Here is a 20,645-nt window from a genome sequence, read left to right as displayed (position 1 = left end):
CTAGTTTTTGGATGTCAAACAAAACTAGCCATTGTTAAGTGGAGCAGCACAGACTAACAGTTTAGAAATCATACAAAAAAGGTGCCTTTGCTAATCAGTTTCAATATTCCTGTATTCATAACCTACTTCACCGAAATCGGCTTAGTCCACTATATTAAAGTCATGACTCTGCATTTTCAGATATTCAGAAAATTATTATAAAATCCGCACTGCTGAAGGACTGATACTGCGTGATTTCATGGCTTAAAAAAAAGAAAAGAAAAAAGGCACAGAGGAATGCAAGAGGGCGTGAAACCGATACTGCTCTGTCTGGCCATCTCTGTCTGGACCAATGAGCTTCTTCCAATCTGCTGCGAAACTACAAGAGTGCATGTTTGACAGGTGGCGATCAGCACTGGATAACACCTGAACACACGAGTGGAGTGAATTCATTCAGTTCCGCTTCATTCATCTGTAGGATAATGTACCAGGATACACGATTCAGTCACAAAAAAAAAAAAAAAAAAAAAAGTCAAGACACAATGGAGTTGGTACTGTGTATTTAATAAACATTAAGGCCAGGGGTGCTTACCCTACACAGCTGACAGGTGAACACAGTGTAACATAAACTAATGGCTCATTATACCAGGAAACTGAGCAGAAAAACCACTCAATCCTTCTATTCATCATACCGTGTGATTACAACTGAAGTGCACACCACAGTATGTATATTCAATATTCAACTGCCCCATCATGTTTGTGCAACACATTGCAATAAAAAATAATTTGTAGCAGCATACATTATGGCTTTGATGTCTTTATTCTCAGCGTTTTTCTCAAGTGCTCTCAGTGCTGCATGTACAGCAGCCCTAATAAAAGGCCATATTTCAAGACGTGAGGAACCCGAGGACGGACAGGAGCAGCATCAGAACTTCCTGTTGTGCAGCTCAGCAACGCGTCGCAGAGTGTCTCTCTGGTTGGAGCAGAGCCGTGTTTTACTGCTCACCTCCTGCCACTGAGCCACCTCAGCAGAGCCACGGCGGGCGGTCACCTAAGGAGACAGTTGCAAGATAATAATAATGATAATAATACATGAGGGTACAATAAAAGTGTGGAAAGTGTCACCTGAGTCCAGTCATTCAGTCCCTCTAAAACACAAAGGACCAAATAAAAAAATATTATAATTATAACATATAGGGAGTTAAATGACCTTATAGATGACATATTAGTTATTTTGCAATCGGAGCTGTCACCTCATTCAAATGTTCAGTATCTCACTTTAGAACTGAGCTGTACTGAACCAGCAGAACAACCAAATACTAGTATTTCCAAACACACCCAATTATGTTATTTTTGTTATTAGTATTGTTTTACTTCAGCTTAGTCATGCTGCATGTTTTGTATCGAGTTCTTCCAAATGATAATAATGTCCCTCACAAAATAATGTGGTGTATTTCTGTCTACATACCGTTACATCACTATGGAAAAGGCCTGAAAATACAATTATCAGCAAGCAAATGGCTAACTGTCTGTCAGGCTGTCGCTGCTCAGGCTGATTATCTACAGAAAAACAAACAGACACTGAGGACATGTGGGGTTCAGCCTCTGAAGAAACCCTGACATAATAATCAACAGCTATATCGATGTCGGCAACATGGACAGCTGCATGATGTAATATTAAAGTTATACAATGTTTTAACTGTGTATTCTTTGTCTGTTTATTATTATTATCATTATTATTATTATTATTATTATTATTATTATTATTATTATTATTATTATTCAACCTTTATTATATTAGGATCTTATGATCTGACCAAGACTGAGATCTCCTTTTCAAGAGCCTGGATGAAGAATGGGAACATATTTAGCTACTCAGACAATGAGAAAGAGAGAAATACAGCAATAAAAAATAGAGAGATAACTAAGCTAAGCTATAACTAAGTACACTAAACTGGAACACTAAACATTAAAACAATAGCACTTGCTCAACACAGAGTTTAAATGCCCGTTTATGTTTAGAATGCCTTATATATTTCTAATCTGCTGGATGGCCTGTACATTTTAAAATGCTATAAATAAATGAGGTGAAAACAAATAATGATAACAATGCATCACCATTTGGTTGATGTCTGCTATCAGGCCTGCATTATCCAGGTGAATGTTCAGGACGGTGGTTTCCACCCAGGCATTATCTGTGTTTCTGCAGTCGTCCACGTAGCCCTCAAACACCTGAAACACAGAAAGCAGCAGCTCCTAATCGTCCCTGTTCGTCAGCACTGCAGCATCAAGCCATCGTGCTGAACAGACTCACCTTGGTTCCCTCCACCACTTTGGCGTTTAATTTTTCATAAAGCCGCTTTCCTATTATTGTCTCTAGAGTTGCTGGCAGGAGCTCGTTGGATTGAACAGGCCCCTGAAGGAGAAGTTTGGAAGTCACAGCATAATAAAATCTGTAATTGTGCTTGTGCAGCTCTGAAGGTAAAACACCATAAGAGAGGAAAGAACTGGACTCACCCCAGGTAAAGCCCAGGCCCCCTCACTCTCATCCCAAATGGCCAGGAAGTCCAAGATGGATCGCCCACTGTCTCGCCAGCTAAAGATCCATTTACACAAGCTTTAGATCGTGTACTGCCTGCCTGTATTAGTACACAACTGCTTGCCTATATCACTGGAAAGAAAGAAGAAAACCTATACCGTGTGAGGACAAGATCTGTTTCCAGATTTGGGCCCAGGCAGTCGAGCGCACCCCTGCCTCTGATGCCCGTCCTCCCTCCTGGGTTTCTAATGATGTGTTACAGGAAATTGGATACATATTAGATATCGAGACATGCTCATTAGGTTTCTGATAAATGTCTCATGTATCTTATGTGGTACCATACCTGTAATTATCTGAGGCTCCAGATTCTGATCTGTGAGGGGAGACAAAGGAGATAAAAATCAAAGCGCTGGTGCCTTGGAGCAGATTTTAATGACACAGTGCACCACTAGAGCCAAGGTCGGGTCAGTTCTTATAATTATTATTATTATTGACTGAATATGTTATTAATTAGTCAGCAATGAACATTCATTGTCTACTGTTTCAAGATGGGCTAGATGGATTTTTTTTTTTTTTAAGAATAAAAAGCCATGCTAATTTGAATAAAAACACATCTCTTAAAATAGCTCATCTGAAAATGTATTCATACCGAGCCTAATGGAAGCACAGCTTTCTCAGTATGGAAACATACCCATCCACATGATCCTCAATTTCCTCAGGGGTATAAAAAGGAGGTAGATATGAAGAGAAGCTAACCTGGGGGGAAAAAGGATAAAAAAAAAAATTACTGGACCCAATAAACCTGAACCACTCTCATTTTATGGAATGGTTATTTATGGGCCGGTGGCTGCTGTGGCTCAGTGGCCATCATGAGCTGACTGATGTTAATCACCTCCCAGGGCACCTTCTCCTCAGGCACAGGAAAGCGGACGAGTTTGGTGCCTGGGTAATAGAACTGCCGGGCGTTAACGTGGAAGCTGGCCTTGTCTTTCTCTGACACCTGCCCCAAAGTTTCAGGGCTCTCGCTGTGTGATGGTGTAGCTGGAAGGAGAGGGAAGATGAGGGTATACATTTTGTCATGTTACATTTCAGCCAGTTTGACAACGAGAGAACAACAAAACAAAAGCAAATGTTATCCTGTAATGGCAAAATATAAAAGAATAATAGTGAAGAAGGAATTCAGTGACTGACTCAAAAGCGGTGCCTCTTTAGCTGGGTGACCCTGAGATTTGAGACTGTCCATAATCCACTGCAGGGCTTTGGCTGACTGGATGACCTGATGAGACAAAAAAAATTGGGTCAAATACTTTCACTGACCGCATGTGACAGCTTATACTGTACTGAATCATGACCGATTTTTCACATGCACTGCAGGAATCCAAATTACATGTATACGGATGGCTTGCATCTAAAACTGTGTCAGCCGCTCCTGCATAACGTCAAATGTTCAGTCTTCACAGACACAGGTGCAAGAGCAGTGATAAAAGAAAATCAGGTCACAACCTGCTCCTCTAGTCGGGCTAGTCTTTTCACCACGGCAGCAGAGCTCGCCTCCTCTTCCCGCTCCATCCGCTCCAATATGGTGGAAACCCTCAGGAAACAAACAAGCACAGTCTGGCTGTCTGACATTTATGTAACCAGCACTCCCAGAGTGTATAATGCAGCTGTCATGTAGCCAAAGTAGAGTTCGGGGGACATCACACCTTTTTAAAAATGTCGCACTGCTGCCTTAAAGTCAGACTGAAATTGCAATGCTGATATTTTGCAGCACAGCCATCTGCATGGTCAGACGTGTAGAATTCATTTTAAGTGTTTGAAATGGTAGAAATTGGCATTTTTGTCACTATTATATTAAAAGTGTGCAAGACACTAACTCTCCACGATTTATATTTAGAGAGCATGTGTGTTTTACCTCGTCCTCGTTTCAGCAGAGGGTTCCGGCATGTTTTAAATGTGCTGTGATTGTGTCTTTGTCCAAGAAATCAACCCCAAGTTGCCTCAACATCTGTTATCATGAAAATCTTTGAACATCTGGTAACTATCTGTCCAGTTGCTTGAGAGCCCTATCAGCTTGCATTTCAGGCAAACAGGTCTGCTGATGCTGCTGTTTTATTATGTCTTCATGCTATTTTCCAACAGATGCTGCTGCTACCTATGCATGTTTTCTGTTTGATGATTACAGTTACGCTTTTAATACTATTTTTCCATCCAGGCTGTATGGCAAAGGGCTTCAGAGGGGCGTTGTGCAATCCCTGAGTCAAAAGGTCCTTGACTTTCTGTCAGTGAGGACACAGGTGGTCAAAATAAACAACAGTCCTAAAAGTCCTAAATATTAGTACTGGCACCCCACAGGTTTGTGTACTGCCTCTGCTTCTGTATTCACTCTGTACAAAGGACTGTTTTCCTACTCCCAGTCTGTCAAGTTGTTTAAATTTGCTGATAATGAAGAGTAGAGGGGTTACCCAGAGCAATGAAACAGCAGAAAGGAGTGAGGCTCTCTCCCTAGTGAGTGGGTGCAGAAAGAACAATTTACAGTTAAACGTCTCCAAAACCAAGGAGCTAAAAAGTGTATAATTACAAATTCTTAGGAGTGACAATTTACTATTTATAATAGTGACGTAGTACTTGAAATTTCAGTCTGACTTTAATGTTTATTCCTACGGAGTTGCAGTATCCTGGTCTATATTCCCATGAGATTTTACTTTCGGGCTGTGTCGTCGATGCGCCGCTCCATGCTCTGGCTCTGCTCCTGCCGCGTGGAAAGCAGGTAATTGTCCTTCATCAAGGCCTCCCAGGACAACAGCTCCTCTTCCTCAGCCTGAGGAAGCTTATCCTCTGACAAACACAGGAATACTAATGGTCAGGCACTCCAGAGGGACAACAAAAAAATACTATTATTATAACAACTAGAGCCTGACAGATACTGAATTTAGTAAGTGAATTTAGTGAATTTAGTGAGTAAAACCTTCTGATTAAGATATATCAGCCAATATATTTTTATTAATAACAAAACTGGAAAAAGGAACCAATGTTACAGTTGAAAAATAAACTTCTTAACTTCTTAACACAATCCGCACGACCATCTGCTGAGCTGTGATTTGTTACTGTGCCAACTCACAACACTGTACTACACACACTCACTTTACTTATTTAGACAACACATACACCACTATTGACATATCTGTAATAAGAAAATATCAGGCAATAACAGCAGCTGTTGATATTTCAGTCGAGGTCTAATAGTAATACATGGTCCAAACGCAGGTTAGGCAATTACTGTGGTAGACAAAAGCAAATATCAGTTAAGAGTTTCTGCATATGAAAGCGTTATTCACATATTTGAAGTCATAAACAGCAGTTATATAGCCCTCTGTAAGGGCTAGATGATCCCTACAAAAATGACAAAAGTCTGAAACAATAAGCCACAGATGTGTCCATGTAATTGGATAAAAAGCACAGTATTTTTTTCAGGAGGATGATCTGGCCACTGTTAGTGAGCACACAATTCATACACCATTCATTTCAGTTTCACGCGAGACAAAACAGAAGCATAGAGCACTTACTGAACTCCTTATATTTGGCGGGGGGTCTGCGCAGCACCACATGCTTTAAGAACAGGTAAAGGTGGCTGAGGATAATGAAAGGTGGAGGGGCAGCGGGGCGGCTGTGGTACTCCTTGATCAGCTCGTATCTTTGGAACTTCCATATTCTGTCGGTGTTGTCCTGCACTTCCTGGAACGTAAAGCTGTGACGCAAAACAGAGAGGGACAGAACATGATAATGTGTTATAGTGGAATGATTTTACTGCTACAAGGAAGAAAACCGATGAAGATTAATAAAGTTGACCCATAAGGTGGTGCAAACTGACACATCATCATCTAATGCAGTGGTTCCCAAATGAGTCCTAAAGGACCCCCAGTCCTGCAGGTTTTTGTTTCAGCTCTACTCTTGCACACCTGACCCAGTCAAGGCCACACGCCTTCATGCATGGATCAGGTGTGAAAGAGTAGAGCTGGAACAAAGACCTGCAGGACAGGCAGGCCTTGAGGACTGGTGTCCTTGAGTGCCTTGGTACATTTTTGGTAACACTTTACAATAATGGTGCTAAAGATGAAGGACATTGTTGGGATCTCATGCATGGGAAGATAGGGGCTTGGAACCAACCACCTCCAGCGATGGGAAAATCAGATGCAAGAAAGTGGAAACAGATGATCCCAGCTGAGCAACAACATCTGGTGGAGGAAAGTTGGAGGGGAAGATCAGTGGAACTGATCCATCAATCCACCAATTGGAGAGTTTTACTGTTTAAGAGTCAAAACAACCGACGAAAGGGCACTTTCTGATGACATCAGCTCTTGGCCAAAGGCATCAGTCACAGCAAAGTGACTGAAGATGAGGCATCTCATGATGTACTTCACAATGTACATGAAATAAGTATACATTAATACTTACTAACTAATGTATGAATCATCATGAGTTAAGGCATATACTAATGATTAAATCATCAAGAATTAATTACGTATCTACCTGAGCTAACTATTCATAATCTTTGCTTTAATTCCCAATTTTCTGAACTAATAGTGCTAATTAATACCATGAACTGATGTATTAATTACCTTCTGAGGGCATGTGCAACCGGGCACTGATGAATTACAGGGACGTGCCCTGCCAAGTAAAGTCTCACTGTATCCTATTAATTCTTTATCATTTAATCCTTAGTAAATGGCTTAATCCACCATGATTCATACATTAGTAATAAAGATTAAAATACACTTAATTCAAATACCATTATTGTAAAGCGTTACCTACTTTTTTCCTTGGCTGCATGCATTTTTGAGGTCTCACCACAGAGACAAGACTTCCAAGATGTTATTTTCCCAGTGCAGATTATTGTCTAACTTAGTTTTAATCACTTAGTTCCATCCTGTAAGTGTTGGCTCATGTGTTTTTTATGTCACGTTGAAGGTCGCAGCAGCACGCTGCAGAGAAAGCTTTCGTTTATCTAAATTATTCACACTGCTGACGACTGAAATGTTTCATGGAATAAATTTGAGGAAAACTCACTTGAAGATGGCTATGAGCAAGTTGAGCAGCAGTATATTGGCAAAGAGCAGGTAGACACAGAGCATGATGATGGTGAGCCACTCAGGGAAGGCAGGCTTGTGGTTTTCATTCAGTACAGGACATTTGGGCTTCAGAGGATCAGTGCCATTCATGCTGCATGAATCCAAGTCAAATCCGGCATCTGCAGGGGGCAAGAGCAGGTACACTATGGTTTGTTTGTTTTGTGGTAACATTTACATTAAACAAAGTGATTTGATCCTCTGAAATGTCAAAAATGTGTATATGCCTGCAATACAAGTTATCAAGCTTTCTGATATATTTTCACATTAGAAAACCTGTAATTAGTTTTCTAAATGTGAACATAATTGTAAGGAACATCTTCACTCACTATCAACATTGGTGGGTACGTTTCCAAATATGATGAGGTATGGCTCGTAAACGGCCCCCCGCACAATCCAGTCCAGGCGATTCTCATTGTGGATGAGGATGCCTTGTTTGGCCACGCCGTACGCCACCACCCAGATACTCAGCAGGAACATGAAGAAGAACATATCCATCATCTGAAGGCAGAGAGAGACAACAATCACAAACTGACACATCAGAATATCAGAGGGGCAGGGAGCAGATCCCAGTATATAAAAGGTAGCCTGCATGTTTTCAAGTGTGTTGCTGCATGTTTCACGAGAGGTTGAGATGTTAGATTGATGCAAATACAATGTGAGGGTATACACAAACTGCATCACTACAGGCTTTAACAGAACCCAGAGATGCAGAGGCAGAGACGTCTTATTGTGTTAGATAAAAGACATTGTGGAGTGTTGTCCTCTGTGGTCTGCATTTGCTCCCACATCACACCAGTAACCAGCATTCATAACACTAGTTGATCAAACAATATTTTTATTTTTAATGAAATGAAAGGTGCTCTATAAATAAAGTTTATCAATATTATTATTGTTGTTGTAGTTGTTGTTGTTGTTGTCATTATGTTTTTTGAGGCCAGTGCTGTTATCCAATATCTTTTCACCCACACCCACGGCTGATACTGATATGCATGATTGTAGGAAGTGGGATACAAATACAGGTTCAAAACAGGGTCAGCTGTTCAGACAGGCCAGTTTTAAGATAACTAAGTGCTCTGCAAAAAAAAAAAAATTAAATTAAATTAAAAACCAGTGCCAAATTTCACAATCAGGACCAATACTGTTATTGTTTTTTTTTTTTTTTTAAAGCTAATGTTGCATTATGCTGATTGTCTCTGCATCTCTGATAGCGCTGTGTCTAATCCTCATCCACCCCCTCACCATCCTCCTGACGATGATGATCTTGGGGCCCAGCGTCCTGCTGATGGTGAAGATGGCCATGAGACGGAGGCAGAAGACAACAAAGTCGACACACAGGATGACTTTACCCGCATAGAAGAGCTCAGTTTTTAGCCTGTAAGAGAAGGAGATGGAAATACATCGAGAGCCCAGCATGCGGGCAGCCTGGAAGTATTTCTCTCTCGGACGAGGGACACTTACCTACATGCAAGGCCGACAATAAAGATCAGGATGGATAGCACATCTAGAATATTCCACAGGTCGTTAATGTACATCCTGGCCTTCTTACGGCACCCAAAGCCATCGGGGTCATGAAACAGCTGATAAAGGAAGGACAGATTAACATGGACAGATTGGATTTTTAGTTATACAAACATTTCTTGGAGAAAGAGCTGCTCTGGAAGCGGAGATAATCTCACTGGTGGAGTTAAATCTCCATGGGCTGAACCAGAGTGTTCTGGGTCTAAATAAACATTTAAGTCAAGCCTAGTGAAAAAGACGGGAGGTAAGAGTGGAGGTACCTAATAGTATCGACACTTGCACCATTGCTGCTAAACAAAGGAACATGCAGTTCAGCCTCAGTAGTTATCTTAGTTGACCCTCTAGTGAGCTGCACTAGTTTACAGCTGTCTAAGTAGCCAATTAGCTGCCTGCTGAGCCTCCAAGATGACGATCACCACAGTCATGAATAAACAAAAAGTGTAAATCATTCTAATTTTAGTTTTATTTTCATAAATGAGTTATCTAATGCCATGCAAGTTTGTCAGTTAGCAAATACCAATGCTGCAAACAGTTGTGGTTCTTTGGCTCGGCCCATGTTTTTTTTTTTTTTTTTGTGTGTCTGTACCAGCAGTGTCTCACCTGTCTGACCTCCTCACACACCAGAGAGATGAGCCAGATGTAGAGCAGCAGCTCTCCTGCTGAGGGCGTGGCCTGGAAGTCGATCATCAGCACCACAGCGAACAGGAACAGGAAGGCGAAGTAGGCCACGATATTCCAGTAGAACTTGACCTGAGGGGAGCCGTACAGGCCCACCAGCCTGGACCAGCAGCTCAGAGGCTTCAGACGCCTGCTGCTGGCAGGGGCGCTGAACACACGGGACTCACTGGGGTTAAAAAGATAGCATCATATTTTGATGTTCAGTTGGTTATCTTTCTTCAATCAACACGTGTGACCTCTTTGCTGGAAACACGGAGCACACTCAGCCGCTTTTCTGGGGCTAACAAAAATTCAAGGTTTCAAAGTGTCTCTTCTTTAGACTCAAATTGTTACAAAATGGTTAGAAAATCCAAGTTTTTCAGTGAACAGGACCATTTTGTTAACTTATTTAATACCCCCAAAGTAGTTACAGTACTTTGTCAAGTAAATGGTTGACAGCCTCTCAAATACTTTATTTTTTTTTATTATCCCTCTACTGCACAGCGTTGCCCTCAGGCAACGTAAAGTTTTCTTAAGCCCTGTGACCAATGTATGCTGCTTTAAATAATTGCAGCCAGCTATAGTGACAGAAAAAATATCAAATAATAGTCCAGTAAAGTTTGGGATTCTCTATCAAGCATCATTTGAGGGTGGGACTTCCTTTTCTGACACATGGCCACAGGCGCACATGGTGTGAGAAGAAGGCAAGATTATTTGCTTTTTTAATCTTATTTAAAATGACAAAAACTGTAAATAAAAAATATGTGTGTGTGCATGAAGGTATAGAGAAGACTTTTGTCAGGTTTTATGAAGTTTTTTTATTTAGCTTGTTCAGAATATCAGTTTTTCTTAACGTTGCCTCAGGGCAACGTTGTGCGATAAGGGGTGCTTTTTAATAGATGTCTTTGCTGACTATGTATTTGGATGTAATTACATAGCACATGCACAGTATGAGATCTAAATATATTTATATGTCTTAAATTTTACTTCTTTTAACACATTTTGAAAGAAAATGGACACAGTATTTTTCTATGGAAGAAAAGAACAGGATCGGCATGTTAGGCAAAAGTAGTTCTTCCAAGACACCTCGATGGAAAACATGTCACACCACTGTTTCTACAGTACAGTCTTAATGGTTACACATCCCTTCTTCTGCCAATGAAATTCTATCTTCATACCAATATTTCAAAGGTCTTCTCTCTGATGACCTCTTGGAACTTATTGTTGATGAGTCAAACCTGTACAGCATCCAATGCAATGCTGCCAAGCCACTCAACCTTACTGTTCAAGAACCTGAACAGTTCTTTGGCACTGTGCTCCATATGTCATTATATGGTCTTCCAGCCACCCGCATGTTTTGGAGCAACAGTAGCCGCATTTCACATGTTGCTGATGTAATGCCTCTTGCACGCTGGGAAGCCATCAAAAAATTTCTTTTGGAGAATTTCATGTGACACAAAACATACATGAAATGATGATACATGAAACCTACGGCTGTATCAAATGAAATATGTCAGTATGTTTTAATTGGGTTTTTTTGCATTTTGTTTAGTTATTTGTTGACATTTCAAAAAGATTTTTTGGTGTTGTATTGTTCTCTAAGCATTGTTTTGCAACAAATGAGTTCACAGTTTTCTCTGTGATTTTGTACCATTGTTGCACGACGTTGCCCTCAGGCAACGAAAAAATATTTTGGAATGAGGGGGTCATAAAAAAAAAAAAATTAGTTTTATCAGTAAAGTGTCCCAAAATGAACCAAGAAATAATGTGGAATCATTTTTATCATGTACCATCAAATTGCATGCAGTAGAGGTATTATTATTTTACTGTAAGCAGGGCATGCAATATAAAAGGCAACTGTCCACTTACAGGACATGAGGCTTTCTCCGAACTGAACTTCCTGTTATGTTCTCCATGGTGATCATCTCCCCTTTCTTCTCAGCTTCTCTCTGGATTGCCTCATCACGCCTAGAGAGTGTTTTTTTATGAATGAATAAAGTAATATTGTTGACCATCATTCACTACTGATCAGTAGTGCCCAGATCTTTAACAACTCAAGCTCATAAGCAAAGGGCAGGGCGAACTGCGCCCACATTAAATCACATCCACCTTTCATGGTGCATAATCATGAAGAACTGTATGAATCAAATTTTTTGTTAAGCAGAGACCATTCATGCCCTTGTGGCATGAATGGCAGTAAAAGCCCTGACAAGGGCTTTTACTGCCACCAGGTGGCGGCTACTGATACATTAGGCCAGTGTTTCTCAGATGGAGGTATGCATACCCCTAGGGGTACGTTGGAGTACTGCAGGAGGTACATGTTAATTTAAAAAATATCACTCATGCATAATTCCTAAAATAATCAGCCTTATGCTATAAGAAGTTCAATAAAAATTTAAATGTAAGTTTGATAAGCCACATTTCATATTCAATTTTCCCTCCAGGTATCCTGAACCTGTCAAACGAGTGTGTTTCTGGTTTAAACTGAGCAAGGATGTTTGTTCACTACGACCAGGAAGCCAGACAAACGTCAGCATCATGGATTTGTGATTGAAACATAGCAGCGACACAGCTGGAGACAAGGAGAAAGAAGAGAAAAAGAAGCAAAATCAGAGACAACAAAATATTGTCAGTATCAGGTTGTTGTTTCAGACACTGGTGGGGCTGTGTGGGACCTCTTTATATAGTTTTTTTTTGTGCCTTTTTTTGCACTGGTCACAGGGTACTTGGCTGGAAAAAAAAATTCAAAAGGGGTACATTATTGAAAAAAGTCCGAGAACCACTGCATTAGACAATCTACAGAGGGACAACACTGGAACAGTAATGGCCGTGACAAACTCTTCTGTTGTTTACCAAATCAATGAATCTACAGTGAGTACAATTTAACAAAATAATATAAACTCAAAATGTCTGATAAAGGACCAGTAATGTATTAATATAATGACTAGGGTGCCACACAAGGCATTTTACTGGGTCCCAGTGTTCATAAAACCACTCTTTGACCACCAGTATCCATGGCAGCAGTTTCATCTAGAAATATGGGAATTTTATCATAGCGTGGTGTTTGCACCGTCTGTCCATGTTTAGATTATACTGGAATAGCGTTCACGTCTTTCCTCCTTACCACATTAAATAATCCGTTTTTGTGACGGATGCACCTGTAATTTTGACACGGATGTAGCTGAACCCACCTGAACGCCACAAAGCCGGTGTAGATCAGGGGGAAGAACAGCATGCAGATCAGCACCCTCCACACAGGGTTGTCCACCCCAAGCTCACCACACCAGATCTGGGTCAAAACAGCCTAGAAGGGGGACACTTTATCAGACTGGGTCATTCCACTGACTCAGATGTGCATATTAAAATGAAGCTGTCCACATCATGCAAATGAAAACTGATGAAACTTTGTAAAATTTAGGGTTGATTGAAGTAAGAATCATTTAGACTCAACTGGCAAGAAAAATTGAAATAAGCACATCAGTTATCAGTGAATCAAGCCAACAGTGACAACCATATTGAATCAACCATCAAATTCATGTTTGATGCTTAATTCATGTGTTCTGTCAGTTTGTCTAAACAGGCGTATGCAAATCGGCATACTGAATTTCTAAGCTTGATTATTATTATTATTCTTATTATTAAAAGGAAAAAGCCTAAATTATTACATAATAATTATAAAACCATTTATTTATTTTCTTTTTTTTAAAAATTTGCCTTTATTTAACCAGGTTGATCCCATTGAGACACAAGGATCTCTTTTCCAAGGGAAGCCTGTCCACGAAAGCAGCTTAAAAACATCAAGTTACAGCAGTACAACACAGAATCAAACAACAATAAAATAGACAAAATATTATTAAAATTTAAAGACTTAGTTAAAGTAGTTAAAGCCCTCATGCTTAAGTGAAGGATACCTGAACCCCTGACTGAGCCACAAAGCTTTTATCATCAGCCTCCAGGGCCAGTCGAAGGCAAGTGGTCCTTCCCCAGGACGGCGAGGCTCGGACCAGCAGCTTCTGAGCTCGCTCCTCGTCACAGCTGTAGCACTCGCTGAACACCCCTGAAATGCACATATACATACACACATACACACACATGCACAGTGAAGAGTGATATGTGCATGCAAAAATGCTAATGTGGTTTAGTCCCTGTTATAGTGTCTTTACATGAGCAAAGTTACTCATCATGTCTATGTCAATGTACCTATGGCACGTGTCTCATAGAGATTGGCTAGCTTTTTCATCTCCTCTGCCTCATCTGCATCGCTTCCTTCCTGAGCCATCTTCTTCAGGATCTTACTGGCTGCCAGAGCGGCAGACATGCAGTCTCTACACTGTCCACACAAATACAGACACAGATACAGACACAAATACAAATACAGCTCATGGTTACTCTTGTCGATATGATTTTTGATGCTTTTGATGATGAAATTTTTTTTCAAGCTTTGAACATTAGCTTGAGCATGACTGTTTCTATTATGTGGTTGTGAGGCTCTGATAGCAATACGAGCGATATAGGGATTGTAGAGCCTAGTCTACATTGCTTAATGATAAAAAGATACAAATTTGCATCGAAATGACAAGTGTAGCCAATGCCTCACATACAAATACAGATGCAGGTAGGTCAGACTGGTACAGATACCATCAGGCAGGCATGCATACACCTTCCATGATTTATATACAAGTATGGGCTTTGATCACCTGCTCCCAGGCGATTTCAGCCATCTCCTTGTTGTTCTGGAGTACAGCCCAGAGAAAAAGGTCTCTCTCTGGATCCCTGAATACCCCAACAGTCTGCGGTTGGCTTGGAGCTTGGGAGCTCACCCCACCCTTACCTGACAGCTGGAGAAAAGCAAAGGAAACTGCTGTATGTTTCATCATGTACATGGAAATGTAGGGAGAATATTTCAGTGTTGGTAGCCAAACCATATTCAATCATAGCTGTGTTTTTTTCCCCACATTAGCTGTCATCTCATGTTTTAAGCAAAGCATACAAGATGATGGATGGATAGATTCAGGTCAGCTCTTGGCCATGCCACTCACTGAAACAGATGCATCCTCCAAAGACAAGATGTGGCATCTCATGTTGGGTGGAGGGTAGAGGGGCTTGGTGAAGCTGCCCAGCAGGTGGCGCACCTCGTCTGAGACGTGAGTCATGGAGATGGTGGTGCCTTGTCGTGAGCTGACCTGACCTCGGCCCCAGCGATCAGACTGGAGCCGCTTGGCCAGCTTGCGGAGGAGGAAGCAGTTGGGCAGCTGGTTGTAGAGCTCACACAGTGTGTTCTCCTTAAGGAAGTGCCGCAGACTCACGCCGTTCTCGAGCAGCAGACGGACAAACTCAGGCTTGTCACCAATCAGGGCTGAGAGCATGGCCTCCTCGAGGTCACTAGACTGGAGTGTGTGGAAAAAGACAGAACGGTCAGGACACAGTGAGCATCCCAGTAAGCGCTGCATTTTGGAGAAAAGTGAGCTACGTCACTTTTATTATGTCACTCCTCCTAGACACCACTGTTTAGAAACATTTTGGCTTTCAGAGCTTCCATACTCTAACAACCAAGAAAAGTGAATCTGTGCCTTGGTCACCAAATGAAGACATGAAGATTACATGTGCCTCAACATGCATACAACGTCATACTCAATGACTAACAACGTACTAACAATGTACTGTGCTACAAAAATGTATCACAAAATCACTGGTCTCCCATGGGTATAATCATATACAAAATACAGAAAGATGCTTAAATCAATGACATGATTTCACCCCAAAGCACTGTATCAAGACATATCGCTCTTTGCTGATTTCTGTCTTCACTTGAAGAAAGGAACAGATAACCTGAACCAAACTCATTCCATCACACACCATGTTTTAGCAGAATGTCTAATATTGTGACAATATTGTAGAGTTAGTCCAGTATCATGCACCAAAGAAAGTAATAAACTGGGCTTATTATTACAATACATCTCTTGCTCCAACAACTGCAGCAACACACAACTTACAACTTTTCAACTGTTAGTGCTCTTTCTACTATCTATCTATCTATCTATCTATCTATCTATCTATCTATCATCATTTTTAGATGGTGAAAATTGATATCTTTGTCATGTTAGATTTATTCCATTTTTCATTTTTTTGATTTCCTATGTCCGGCAAAAATTATTTTCCTTTTTTTTTTTTTTTTAACAAATCTGACGATGAGGTATAGCAAAAGATGTTTGCACCATTTAAACACTGCTGCACTTTCCTCTCGTCAAAAAATGGAAAATAAAATTGCCTATTTTTTTTTGGCTTCCTGTTTGAGTGAGCTGTTATCTGTGTAGTCATCATGCAATTTCAACAGTCAGAATTCCATTGTTTTATCTTACAGATGGAGGAGAGGATTTCAACATTGGATCAAGTTCACACAGGTTTTATTTTACGTTTGTCAGCCCTTTTTCTGTGATAAATTGCTGCTGTTGGTGTTCTGGTATGTGGTGTAACAGGAAGCTCCACCTTCCACTGGCTCTCCTCGGTGAAGATCTCAGTCTCAGCTATGTCCGCCCGGTTCCAGGCTATAGCCAGCTCCAGCTGCGTCTGCCAGCTCTCTCTGCCCAGTGACTCGCTGTTCCTGGAAGCTTAGAGGACAGCAACGTATACTGCATTTACATTACAGCATTTAGCAGACATTCTTATCCCTAGCAGTGTACAATGAGTGAGCAGGATGGGGTGGTGTGTCTTGCTCAAGGACATTTTTACGACACATATCTGTTGTCATTAGCTGTTACAGGGTCATACGTGGGACCTGGGTCGTCCTACCATCCTCATCACTCATGGGTTAAAGGATGTAAGTCATTGCGGCCTGTAGTTGCATGTAAGTGATGCATAATAAATGGATAACTAGACAAGAGCAAACACGCCGTCCCTCTACAATTAATGAAGTCCCCATCTGGGCCAGTCAGTAATAAATATGTCTTCTTGTTTGGGGCTGTAAATGTTGTTCTCCCTCAGGACAATCAGTGTAATTTTGAAATCTGGTATGCAGTGGGGAGATTTCCCTGAGTTTTATTTAAAGCCAATCAGTGGTGTCCAAGATATTGTGCGTGATAATGGACAGCCCTGGGCTAATCCATAGTCCCTCCCTGTATTTCACTGTAATGTAACATCACCTAGTGTTGGAGGTTCTGACTTGATGTACACCATAAAATATCATGCGAATAATTACATGCTCAGACTGTCAGGTAACAAGACTATACACACAAACAAACTCTCTACTTTTGTGATCATTGATAGGAAAGAGAGAGGATGACATGGGTACAACATGAAAACTGCCTGGAAATGCCTTGTAATTCCTTGGTGGGTACTCTAGCAGATATAGGAATCAGTAATGGAAATAAAGTAGTTTATATACAAATAGACAAATCATTAGTATCAGGTTGATCTCCTATATGGTACATGAAGTCTACACTTTGGATCAGTATGCTATTAGATCAGTGCCCATTTTCACAGCCTGCATTAGGCTTGGTCTAAATGAGATTGATGACTCTTTCTCAAGATCAGCAACACTGGCAGTATTAGCATTCAAGAAACAAAACTCATTCTTTATAAATAAGGTGATATCAGTGTCTGCATAGAGCGGTTGCACAAGCAATCTCAAAATCAAAAATATCTGCAGCAGCATCTGTCTAGAGTTTCAACTTCAGCACTTCTGATATCATCATCCAGTCACTTCGTTTTTTTAAGAGGGAACATTATACTTTCTAAAAGCTGTTCTGGCCCCATGCCCTTTCATATGTCTAAGTGTTCCAGTAAGGACTTGAGCATTTTCAGCCGAGGTTAACCATGAAAGGTGCAACCAAAAACTAACTCTACCTACCTTTAAGTAGTGCTTGAAGAATAGCAACGTCTACATCCCCATGCTTGTCCTCGCTTATTCTGAACACTGTTAGCAAGTGAGGCATCCTGATGATGTCCTGAATCTGGTGCAGAAAATGAATATTCACTTACAGTGGATTGATTTCAATATCAAAAGCAGGTTGGTCATTTATTGTTTGAGAAATGAATTGCGAAATTTGAGAGAAACAGTACCTTCTTGGTCCATTCTATGATCTTGTGGGCCGAGAAGGTTTCGTACTCGTGACCAAAGAACCTCTTCATCAACTGATGAATGAGAGCAATAGTGACCCTGGTCATGGGCAGTCCTGCCACCTGGGCAATCACATCTGCTATTCTCCCCGAGCCCTCCAAGATGACACATGGAGTACCATTCAGCATGGCATTAAAGATTGTCTGGAGGGAAACAAACAAGACAGTCTGAGTGAGAAAGAGAGGAAGAGACAGAGCGAGAAAGAGAGATTGAGACAGAAGGTGGCCTGACCACAAATGGATGACTCACATTTAGAGTACCTGGTCCTCCATCCAAAACCACGCAAACAACAGGGATGGTCACATCACTCTCTGAAGGGCAAAAAGCGATCGATGTGAAAAAAAAAAAAAAAGAACAGGGAGGATAAAAGGAGACGTTAGGAGATGTTATCTGTAATGGCAGTCTGGCTGTTTTTTTGTTTTTTTTTTGTAGACGTTGCATAAGCCGTGTCACCTTTGGTTCCAAGAGGTTGCTGGGAAATGAGTTTCTCTAGGCGGCTGCGCAGTTCGATCTCCACGCCATAACGCCCATGGGTCCCATCGTCCACCAGCAGGAAGTGGGTGTGGTTGTCATCCAGGCAGGTCAGGTGGCCTTGGCCCTGGATGTCCATCGAGTAATGGGTGGAGAAACCCTGAGAACGAGGCAGGAAAGAGGATCTGGTATGGATAGAACATATTGTAGCACTTTCAGTTGTGGGGTATGATGCCATATTTTCACCGTGGAAACCCATAGAACAAATGCATGCACTCTATGTACTTGTAAGGCCCTTTGTATAACATGATGATAAAGACTATAAACCCCACAAATCTTTGTAAAGCCTGACATCGAATGGTGAAAAGTAGGGTACTGAACTGGCCGCCTGCTGTTGGTTGGCCTTTGGTTGCAGGTGATGTCATCTTCTACAAGGTGCAACAGGTAGCACCATTACCTGGCACCAAAGATCAGGCAGTTTAGTACCAGTACCAGTACTACTTTTCACCATTAGCTTGGCTTCCCAGAGATATGAGTTTGACTGGACATCACTGATTGGGTGTGGCCACAGCTGCGACATACCTGAAAGCTGTAACTTTTGGAAGGCAGTGCAGCAACAAGTTTCTGCTAGTGTGTACATACAATCTTCAGTCTTTACCTCTGGCTGCACCAGGGCGTGCCTGTTATGGAGGGTTCCCCATGTGGCCACTCCAATGGCCACAATCTGGCCCCGCATGGAAGAGCTGCTCAGGGCGTGATCCCTCACAGCCTGCCCTACATGTTTCATCACACCTGTGTGGGTACCACCTGTGATGATCCACGCACCTGCACACACCGCATGTTAGGCGTCAGTGAAAGAAGTAAAAACACAACCAGGAGGCTCCCCCTCGCTCTCTCTCTTAGTGAGCTCACCTGTTGTGTGGGCCACTTTGATCAGACCTCGGTGGAACATGTTCTTGAGATGGGCCTTGAGATAAAAGTTCTTGGCTCCTCCAGTCACTGAGATCAACAGGTTGGGGGGGGTAAGGTTCCAGTGCTCAGTCAGTAACTGGTACAGGACCTCGGGCCGGGTGTCTGTGGACACTCGCACATACTGGGAAAGATAAGATAAGATAAGATAAGATATTCCTTTATTAGTCCCACAGTGGGGAAATTTCCAGCATTACAGCAGCAAAGTGGATAGCAAAATATGAAGCATAATAAATAAATAGCAACAAGCAATATAAACACTATAAACAATGAGTATAGAACAATTTAAATAATGGAATTACACAATAAAGTGAACAATGAAGTGAACACTGTGGATTCAAGATTCAGTTACTGAGCTGCCTACTGGGATTCAGGAACTCTTAGGCTTGATCCAGCCTTAAAGGACACACACATCCACGCATTAACACAAAAACATTAATATTGTCACCAATGCCCACATTTATTTACACACAAATGCACACATGAGCAATCACAGTGACGTGCAAACTGTTCTGAGTCACAAAGTCGAATATTTTACCTTGCCAGTCTTCTGTCCCACGCCGTCAAAGCTGATGTCCCCATAAGCGTCAGTGGGCACTTCACATATATGTCTGTGTCTGTTCCATGACTCGCCCACAAAGTCCTCCGGCTTGATTGCTTCATCCACATGATGGATCTTGGGGTAGCCACACTTACATACCCCCTCCCTAGTGGAAAGACAAAAAGGAAACTGCATGGAGATGTCAGGATAACAAAATAGCAGCATAAACTGATATGCATAATTACTCAGCAGCCAGCAGACAACTGGAAAAACAGTAGCTGGGTAAAAGCAAGAGGATGATGGCAGCTACTGTATACAGCTAATGGATAATAGATGTAATTACTCGGTGATTATGCTATAGGCCAGAGAGCACAGATTGCATATTACCATATACTGAACAAAAAGCAAGCACAACATGCTGAGGGAGGTGTGTGCTGAGGACAGGAGAGGACAGATGCTACAGTATTGCTATGCTACTATGCAACAGCAGCAGTAACCACAAGGTCATTTTGGAGAATTTCATCCAAATTTCAACACAGTACCACAAAGCACAGCCTACCTGTCACCCGTTTCATAAAAGAAACATTCTTTCTTCCTAATGTGCTCCCTGATCCAGGAGGCGAGGGTGCAGCGCTGAAAGGAGGGAGACAGAGATAGGTGCTTAGAGGTCGTAGCAATGCTGTGAGCCAGAGAATGAACCAGGTTAGACTCCACCTCAGAGACCCCCAT

At 41.5% G+C, this 20,645-nt stretch overlaps 1 protein-coding gene across 1 annotated transcript; it reads right to left on the bottom strand.

The window, feature by feature from the left end:
• Positions 1-551: 551 nt before the first annotated feature.
• Positions 552-20,645, bottom strand: trpm2 (transient receptor potential cation channel, subfamily M, member 2). Its single transcript, XM_030080632.1, has 32 exons — positions 20,476-20,645; positions 19,914-20,082; positions 19,319-19,499; positions 19,065-19,231; positions 18,389-18,566; positions 18,185-18,246; positions 17,878-18,078; positions 17,666-17,768; positions 16,306-16,427; positions 14,859-15,206; positions 14,517-14,657; positions 14,020-14,149; positions 13,731-13,876; positions 13,011-13,123; positions 11,694-11,787; positions 9,763-10,002; positions 9,103-9,221; positions 8,884-9,016; positions 7,971-8,142; positions 7,583-7,763; positions 6,082-6,263; positions 5,221-5,353; positions 4,022-4,109; positions 3,698-3,794; positions 3,411-3,553; positions 3,210-3,274; positions 2,862-2,891; positions 2,677-2,763; positions 2,497-2,575; positions 2,294-2,395; positions 2,098-2,211; positions 552-1,030 (listed from the first exon to the last, which is right to left on the bottom strand). The coding sequence occupies exons 1-32, from the start codon at positions 20,643-20,645 to the stop codon at positions 905-907; spliced, it is 4,416 nt and encodes a 1,471-aa protein (XP_029936492.1). The 3' UTR covers positions 552-904.

Source organism: Myripristis murdjan, chromosome 21 (genome assembly GCF_902150065.1).
Source record: "Myripristis murdjan chromosome 21, fMyrMur1.1, whole genome shotgun sequence".
Lineage (NCBI taxonomy): Eukaryota > Metazoa > Chordata > Actinopteri > Holocentriformes > Holocentridae > Myripristis > Myripristis murdjan.
This window is presented reverse-complemented; position numbering and strand designations above follow the sequence as displayed.

Excerpts from the sequence above, each read along its gene's own strand:
- trpm2 (XM_030080632.1), bottom strand. The coding sequence starts at position 20,645 with ATGGGGGTCTCTGAGGTGGAGTCTAACCTGGTTCATTCTCTGGCTCAC. Across the intron at positions 15,207-16,305 it reads CCGAGGAGAGCCAGTGGAAG|TCTAGTGACCTCGAGGAGGC; the intron begins GTGGAGCTTCCT and ends CACACACTCCAG. Across the intron at positions 10,003-11,693 it reads CAGTTCGGAGAAAGCCTCAT|TCCCGTGTGTTCAGCGCCCC; the intron begins GTCCTGTAAGTG and ends AACCCCAGTGAG.